Genomic DNA, 9,371 nt, shown 5'->3' with positions numbered 1-9,371 from the left:
TAGTGCCTAAGGCATTTGACTGCTAACCAGAAGGCTGGCAGTTCAAACCAACCAGCCACTCCTCAGAAGGAAGATTGGGCAATCTACTTCCATAGTGATACTGCCTTGGAAACCCAAGGAGGTGTCACTGTGAGTTGGATCTGACTCGATGGCACTGAGTTTAGTTTTTTGGTATCCACAAATGGTTAAGCACATGGCTACTAACTGAAAGGTTCATGATTTGAACCCTCCCTGAGGCACTTTGGAAGAGAGGCACAGTCTGCTTCCAAAAGGTGACAGCCATGGAAGCCCTATGAAGAGCAGTTCTGCAACACACGGGATAGCCAAGACTTGGAATTGGAGTTTTGTGGGTTTTTAAAATTTCATTTATGCTTCATAAAACCCCCCATTTAATCCTATTGTACAGATAAGGCAATTCAAGCATGGAAAGATTATGTAACTTGCTTCAGGTTACTCAGTTAGTAAGTGGATCCAACCTAGGCAGTCAAATTCCATCACTTGAATTTAATCACCATGTGTCTTAGTTATCTAATGCTGCTATAACAGAAATACCTCAAGTGGATTGCTTTAACAAACAAAAATTTATTCTTTCACAGTTTAGGGGACTAGAAGTCCAAATTTAGGGTATCAGGTCTACGGGAAGGCTTTCTCTCTCTGTTGGCTCTGGAGAAATGTCCTTCTCTCTTTCAACAGCTGTGGGCCCAGCATTCCTTGGTGATCTCCATATGTCTTGACATCAGTCTTTCCCTGGGTTTAGAAGGTTCTCAGCACAGGAAACTGGATCCAGAGGATGTGCACTACTCCCTGCTCTTTCTCGATGGTAGTGAGGTGCTTCTCTTCTCTGTTTGTATCTCTCTCCTTTCTCTTTGTAAAATACAAGCTGTGACTCAAGCAAGGTGGTGACTTGAGTAAGGGCATAACTTAAATAAAGGTGTGACTTAAATAAGGGTGAGACTCCAGTAAGGGTAGGACTTAAGTCATGCCCTCTTGTAAAGCTGTGACTCAAGATACACTACCACACTAATCGTGCATCATTAATATATACAGGTTAGGATTTACAACAGATAAAATGAAGGATAATTACATCAGATCACAAAATGGAGGACAACCACACAATATTGATAATCATGGCCTAGCCAAGGTGACACATATTTTTGGGTAACACAATTCAATCCATGACAATCTATCCCCACTCCCCCATACATGAAAAAATCCTGTCATTGCAATCAAATATAGGTGAGACTTTAGGTGTATTCCATCACAGGGCAAAATTCTTCTTCACCTGTGAACCTATGAAATATAGATTTTAAATTGTCTGTTTCCAAAGTCCAATGGTAGAACAGGCACAGGATAGGCCTAATCTCTCCTACAGGGAGAAATTGGAGGGGAAGAAGGGATAATGGGCACCCAGCAAGTTAAAAAACCAGCAGAACAATTTACATATGTTCATAAGGCTTGAAAATAATCTAGACAATTGCTCTGCCCTCCAGATTCTGGGTGCTGGTCAAGGGATTCTGGGTGGTGGCCTCTGAGCTTTGGCTTTCAGCTTCACCCTCCAGGCCCGCTGGGATGGCAGCTCTACTTCCTCAGTTTTGGGCAGCCCTGTTTCCTTAGTCCATCTGAGTGGAGAACCTACCCCCTCAGCCCCAGCAGGCCTTGTTATTCTGCTCCTTGAGCATGGAAGCCCTGCCCCCTCAGCTTTGGGTGGTGGCCCCATCCCACAGGGACACCTTAACAGTTCCAGAAATGAGTTGACAAAGATCCGACTCTTTGAAACACAGGAGACTGTGGCCCCACCCTATGAAACCCCAGAGGCCATGAGACCCAGGCAGCTCAGCTTCCCATGCTCCTTTCAAGAGTTCTGCTGATCTCTGAGATGCTCCTAGTATGATTCTTTTCTTTTCTTAGCGGACAAACGATGTAGCTGCTTTGACCTGTTTCCTTCCTATAGAATTCCAGGAAGCAGATAGCATTCTGTCCATTTGTTCTTTCTCTGTCTCCTTCAGTCTAAGCTAACGGGTTTTCTCCTGTGGTAGATTAGCTCCATCAGTCATAGGCTTAATCTCATTGACAAAAGTTTGTGTAGCCACATCCTTGGTGAAAATTCTAGGACACATGTCCTTAGTTTGTACAACAGAATTTTCCAAATCTTTCCAAATATCTTAAGTTTTGTTTTCCTTTTGCATATTTATTTATTTGTGGTGAAATAATTTATATTTAGAATTAATCAGCTGGCTAAATTTACCAAACAACCCAAAAAAACCACTGCCATTGAGTCTACTCTGACTCATAGCAACCCTGCAGGATAGAGTAGAACTGCCCCCTACTGTTTTCAAGACTATAGATTTTTATGGAAACAGACTGCCTCAGCTTTCTCCTGAGGAACAGCTGGTGGGTTCAAACAACTGATCTTTTGGTTAGCAGCCAAATGCTTTAACCACTGCACCATGAGAGCTCCTGGACTCAGTTTGGATAGTCCCAATTTTATTGGCAATATCCAAAGCATCATACTCAGGAGCCAGACAAACATATGCTTTCTTTGCTCCATCAGGCCTGATCAAGGTTTTGACCTTGGCCATGTCAGTATCATAGAGCTTCTTCACAGCCTGTTTGGTCTGGTGCTTGTTGGTCTTGGCATCCACAGTGAACACAAGTGTGCTGTTATCTTTTATCTTCTTTCTGGCTAACTCAATAGTCAGGGGGAACTTAATGATGGCATAATGATCAAGCTTGTTTCTCCTGAGGGCATTCTTCCAAGGATATTTGGGCTGCCTTCAGAGTCCAGTGGCTGCCAGAAGGTGGGTAATGTGTGGATCCTCTTTTTCTTTTGGCTGTGGGCACCTCTCAGCACTGCCTTCTGGACCTTCAAAGCCTTTTCTTTGGCTTCAGTTTTGGGAGGGGCAGGGGCTACCTTCTTTGCTTTTGACACCATTTTCATACAACGGAGCATAGTTCATTTTTAAATCTATCGTTTTCCTCTCACAATCTTACCCTAAGTGGCAAGGAGAAACCACATGGCCCTGTAAAGATCTTGTATAGAAATCTCTCAACCAAGTATTCAAGTTCATTACCTACAAGGTCAATCTTCCACCAAATATTTGAACATAATTCTGAGAAATTATTTGTCACTGCACAAAAAGCATTGCCCTTCTTCTATTGTCCAATCACATGTTTTATCACTTCCATTTAAAGCCTTATCAGAAGCACATCTAATGTCCAGATTTCTAGCAATATTCTGTTGCTGGTGTCATATGAATTCTCCTAGATGATGGAGATTTTCTCTATAGCTCTCCTCACTTTCTTCTGATATCTCACCAGAACTGGCTTTGATGTCCATAATTTTAGCAACAATCTCTTCAAGGTAGTCTAGTCTTTTACTATTCACTCACTCCCTGCCATCGAGTCGTTTCTGACTTGTAGCAACCCCTTTTGGGTTTTCGAAGTGGAAAATTTTTACAGAAGTAGACTGCCCAGTCTTCCTTCCATGGAATGGCTGGTAGGTTTGAACTACCAGCCTTCTGGTTAGCAGTCAAATGCCTTAGGCACTATCCTACCAGAGCTCCTTAGTCTTTTATTATTAGTCATGTTAAAATTCTTTCAGCTTCTACCCACTACTCAATTCCAAAACTGCTTCTACAATTTAGGTATCTAAAATGCAGTGCCCCACTCTTCTGGTACCAAATTCTATCTGAGTTATCTAGTGCTGCTATAACAGAAATGCCACAAGTGCATGGCTTTAACAAATTTATTCCTTCATAGTGTAGAAGGCTACAATTCAGGGTGTTAGCTCTAGGGGAAGGCTTTCTCTTTTTATTGACTCTTGGGAAAGGTCTTTGTCTCCTTTCAACCTCTGTGGGACCAACATTCCTTGGGGATCTATGTTTGTCTTGGCACCAGTCTTCCCTGGGTCTAGGAAATTCTCAGCACAGGGACCTTGGAACCAAACACTCCTGGATCTTCTTTCCTGGTTGTAGTGAGGCCCCTCTCCTCTCTGCTCACTTCTCTCTCCTTTTCTCTCTTGTAAGATAAAATGTGTGACTTAAGCAACGGTGTGACTTAAGTAAGTGTGGGACTTGAGTAAAGGGTAGGACCAAAATATTGCTCTTTTGTAAGTCTGTGACTTAAGATACACCCTAAACAAATCCTGCCTCATTAATATATAGAAGTTAGGATTTACAACACATAAAATGGAGAATAGTTACATTGGATCACAAAATGAAGGACAACCACACAACATTGGGAATTGTGGCCTAGCCACATTGACACGTATTTTGGGAGGACACAATTCAATCCATGACACTATGATATTCTGCCTCCCTATGATGAAGATAAAATATATGATGAATTTTTAAAATGAGTGCATTGTATATGTATTACTTAACGAGTCCTCATGTTGCCAAAACAGTTAAGCACTTTACTGCTAACCAAAGGTTGGAAATTCAAACTCACCCAGTAGTTCCATGGGAGAAAGATCTGGCAATTTGCTCCTGTAATGATTACAACCTAGAAAACCCTGCGGGGGCAATTCTATTCTGTCACACGGGGTCATTGTGAGTCAAAATTGACTCAATGGCACCTAACAAAACTATATTATATAAATAGAACAACAACTATATTATTATAAATAGAAAGAAAAAGACAATAGAGAGAAAGAGCTAAAAATTGTATAACTGAACTAGATTTGGGGCAGGAAAAAAAAACAAAGACTTTTGTTTAATATGGAGCAGATAGTCCCACAATCATATCCAATTTTATATGAAAATGTCATGTTCTGGAAGTGTGTCAACAACGTTTTAAGTAGAGTGAAAGAATTTGATGTGTGGTGCACCTTGACATATCACCTTTATTTTCTGCTAGGCATCTCTGGTTTGGTTTTCTGAAGTGTGACATAGCTTTGATAGTGATTGTTGGAAGAGGTGAGGGGAAAGGATCATGATTAGACTTGAATCCTGCTTTCAGCATTTTAAGCACATGGTATTGCCAGACAGCCAAGGGGAAAATGCTGCGGGAGCACCAGAATAAGGAGGAGAGGCTTGGCAGGCAGGGGTAGCTTGCTTGCCACTGAATCACCTGAGTGGAACCCAGGTTAATGAATCAATCTCCCTATGAAGCAGGCACTGCTTCATTGCTCTGCACTAGCTCTAATGCAGAGGCCAAAAGCCAGCCCCTGGAATCGGCCTGTATAGAATATAGGAAACAAGAGGTCACAATTTCCCAGAGCCTTGCTGCCAACACATAGACAGTGCCCAGATGGAATTGGCAGTAGTGGCAACCCAAACCTCCCTCCAGCCAAAAACAAAATAACTGGCTTCTTGGAGATGGTTTAGTCACAGCCATGCCTTGGATCATTCCCAGGCTGACACTCAGCAGCAGGGACCCATGGAGGACCCAGCCAAGGTCCTGTGGCACAGTAGGGGCTGCCGATGTGAGTTGCTCTTTTGAAGCCCAGAGACCTCTTGCTGAGTTGAGGTTAAGTCTCCAAGTGTCATAGGATGTCAAATGCATAGGTTTCCATAATCTTATTATCATCACTCCTGTTTCTTATTAATTCGAACAAACACAATGACCAAAGCTTTAGCCTATTATTGTTGTTAGTGGCTGTGCAGTTGGCCCCTGACTCATGATGACGTCATGCTCAATGAAATGAAACACTGCCCAATCCTGTGCCATCCTCATGATTGGTGTGGATCAGACCATTGTAATCCACAGGGTTATCATTGGCTGATATTTGAAAGGAGATCACCAGGCCTTTCTTCCTAGTTTAGCCTATTAACTAAATACTATTAGCAAATTTTCTTCGTTCTCCCATATATTTTTATTATAACACAGTTAACAATGGTGTTTTCAGATAAAAAACTTAGTCCAATGGTGAGATTCCAGAAAAAGCAACATACATTCGTCAATCATGGAACATGACTTTCAGAAGCTGTAAGCATCTTCCATCAAAAATGTGTAGCAGAGTCACAGTACACACTTTTATGAATAGTGTTAACATACACACACAGTGCCTGGCCCACTGTGGTCTCATTGAGTGCTGCTGAATGAACAGATTGCACATAGGAGGACATTGAGGTTCAGAGCAGTTAAGGGTTGTGTCCCTGGACCCATTAGAGCATGCACCCAAGGTCTCGTGACCCCCAGGCCATTGCTCTTGTGTTAACCATTGAATTGGTCACCTCTGAATGTAGAGTAAAGTATTCTGCCTGTGTACCTTTGGCAAGGAAGACTCGGTGCATTTAAATTCATTATTCAGGTTGCCTTTTATGATATCTTTGAGATGGACCTTTACAGTTACAGAATATTAAAAAAAAGAAAAAGGAATGTAAGTGTAAACTTCTAAAATTACTATGATTTATGGAATGATAGGTGTCATTTTTTCACAAATTTTAAATAATGTGATTGAATGCTGTGGAATAATCTGAATGAACGTTGTAAATAAACCTGAAGAGTGCTTGTTTTTAAGACATGATGACAGTGTATAAGTACTGCAAATGTATTTCTAATAGTTTATATGTGTGATGTTTCTTCATAATGTTTATTGGCCTAAGACTCTGTGAAACAGAGGCACAGCCATGCTTGGGTTCCCTGATTTGGAACTTCCAAGTCCCCAAAGCATATGTGCTAAAGAGAAGTGTGAGGGCAGGAGGGTCCAAATTCCTTTTCCTAGAACTAAGATCTTTTGTCCTTCATCTGCAGTGATCCACCCTGCACTGGTTCTGGAATCAGTTCTGATATCAGGGGGAATTTAAGCAGCCCTAATTCATTGCAGATGTCTCTGGGTGGTGCAAATGGTTTGTGCTTGACTACTAACCAGAATATTGACTCCCCCCAGCAGTGCCGCAGGAGGAAGACCTGGCAATCTGCTTCTGTTAAGACTACAGCCAAGAAAACCCTATGGGGCACTTTTGCTCTGTAGCACATGGTATCTCTGTGACTCAACTGCAATAGAATTGACTCAACTGCAATGGGTTTAGTTGTTTTGGTTTGGGATCCATTGCAAGTTAGCTCTGCTGGTGAGCCTACTCTGACTTGGGGCCCAATTCCAGTTAAAGGGACTCCTGTTGATTGCCTTCCCTATGCCAGGCTTTTTATATGTTTTTACCACATTTCATCTCAGAAGAAATGCACATCTGATGGAAGAGACCAAGAAAAGTTAAGTCACTTGATCAGATCACCCCAGTTGGTAAGCAAGGGAACCAGGATTCAAAATCTGATGCATGGTGGAAACAATCCACCAGCTGATGAGTGAATAAACAAAATGTGGTGTGTGCACACAATGAAATATTATTCAGCCATAAAAAGGAATGAAGTTCTAATACATGTTATGAAATAGGTGAACCTTGAAAATATTATACTGACTGAAAGAACCAGATACAAAAGGCCATATATTGTATGATTCCATTTATATAAAATACCTAGATAGGCAAATCTATAGAGACAGAAAGCATATTGGTGGTTGCCAGGCAGCTGGAGAGAAAGAGGAATGAGGAGTACAGGATTTCAGTTTGGGGTGATAAAAAAGTTCTGGAACTAAACAGTGATAGTTGTATAACAATGTGGATGTACTTAATGCCACTGAATTAACTGTACACTTTAAAATCAGTTGCTATCAACCTGATCCCAACTCATGGCAACCCCATGAGACTGCTCACCCTCTCAGTTTTGCTCTTTGCCCTCCTTTAAACTACTCACTATTTTGTAATCAATTTATTTGCTCTTTAAACTACCTAGAATGGTTGGCTGTTAACTAAGAAGACCCAGATAATACAGCTTCCCTTCATGTTCTGATTAAGACCAAACTTTTCTTTGCGGTCAAAGCCTGCCATGGTGTGACTGCGGGTACTTTTCCAGGCTTAAATCTTTTCATGTACCTATACTCCAACTGAGTGGTATAACTATTGCTTTCCTGAACATGGGGTGTGCTCTCCTGGGTGTTTCTCTTTGTTCTTGTTGTTTCCTCCCCTTGAAGCATCCTCCAAGCTACACTTTTGTTGCTAATATTCTATTCATCCTTTAAGACTCAAATTGTTCCTGATTCTTCCCACATTATGTGATTCTTGTTCTTTGGAAATGCTAAATTTCTTTGAAGACACATCATACTTAAGCTCCCTCACCACACACAAATGTTCTCACTGTTCCTGGAGGGCAGAGATTTTGTCTTATTATTTCAGCCCACAGAATTTAGTAGCATTGTATGACTGTGAGGAATCCACCAGCTGGCTTAACAAAGTAACAACCTCAAAGCTGGTCGTTCAGGAAGGATCCCTAATATGTCCTTAAAACTTTTTCCTTCAAGGTCACCTTCTCTTTAGGGTTGTCTTTAACTGCTGCCTCCATCACTGTGATAATCTTAGGTAGTATGGTTGTGCAATGGTTAAAGCAGTTGGCTGCTAACTAAGTAAGGTTGGGGTTCAAACCCACCTGCATCTCTGTGGGAGAAAAGACCTGGTGGTCTGCCCCTAAGATTACAGCCTGGGGAACCCTATGGAGCAGTTTTGTTTTGTCATATATGGTCACTATGAGTCAACAGCCTGAGGGTGGGCTAAGAAGTTCCCCTTAATCTTTTCAGCTCAACTGCTTAAGTTAAGGTCTTGGAATAATAGAAGAGAATGATCCATAAGACCACTGGTTGATAGAAATGGTTGTTCTCATTCCCTGTATACCTGCCGAGCTGTGTGGTGTTCGTCTCGATCTGCTTCTGCCCAGCTCCAACGGCAAGAGGCACTTTTCCTTCCCACCCTCACCACCAGGGAGGACATTCAGGAATTGCCAGACTCTCATAGTCTGAGCTCAGTGGAGCCACACTCAGAGAAAGGAAGACATTCTTTTCTTATCCCAGCCTAACACCTGTCTTCCAACCTCTCATTTCCTGTTTTAGTCCCCACTCTTTCCTAGGACTGATTCTGGAAGTATCTATTCTTTCACGAGTGATCAAATCCCCTTAACACAGGAATGTGGCCATATTTTATTCTAAGATTTAAATGGGGCAGATACATTACAGCACAACTTAATCCAATATCTACTTAAGAAGCACATACACATGTAGCAGAAATCTATAGGAGGTACACAATAGATGTGTGGAGAACTGAATTAACCCAAGCACACCCTTCAAGATTCGTCATTATAAGCAATTGTGATTCTATAAACCAATCTAATTTTCTCTATCCAGTTGAGCTGGTAGTTGGTGATGGGCTGTTGTTGTTGTTGTTGTTAGGTGCCCTCGAGTCATTTCCGACTCATAGCAACCCCATGCACAGCAGAAGAAACACTGCCCGATCCCACGCTAGCTCCACGATCCCTGCTATACTTGAGCCCATCATCGCAGCCACTGTGTCAATCCATCTCATTGAAGGCCTCCCCCTCTTTCGTTG

At 41.9% G+C, this 9,371-nt stretch overlaps 1 protein-coding gene across 1 annotated transcript; it reads right to left on the bottom strand.

The window, feature by feature from the left end:
• Positions 1–1,244: 1,244 nt before the first annotated feature.
• On the bottom strand, positions 1,245–2,932 carry LOC122149781 (60S ribosomal protein L23a-like). Its single transcript, XM_042780570.1, is given in 3 exon segments — positions 1,245–1,366; positions 2,447–2,794; positions 2,797–2,932. Coding segments are annotated over 3 exon segments (606 nt in total).
• Between the last annotated feature and the right edge of the window lie 6,439 nt (positions 2,933–9,371).

This window comes from Orycteropus afer, unplaced genomic scaffold (genome assembly GCF_000298275.1).
Source record: "Orycteropus afer afer isolate SDZICR_OR568_19922 unplaced genomic scaffold, OryAfe1.0 scaffold00047, whole genome shotgun sequence".
NCBI classification, from domain to species: Eukaryota; Metazoa; Chordata; class Mammalia; order Tubulidentata; family Orycteropodidae; genus Orycteropus; species Orycteropus afer.
The sequence above is the reverse complement of the archived record's forward strand: the minus strand, read 5'-3'. Positions and strand labels throughout refer to the sequence as shown.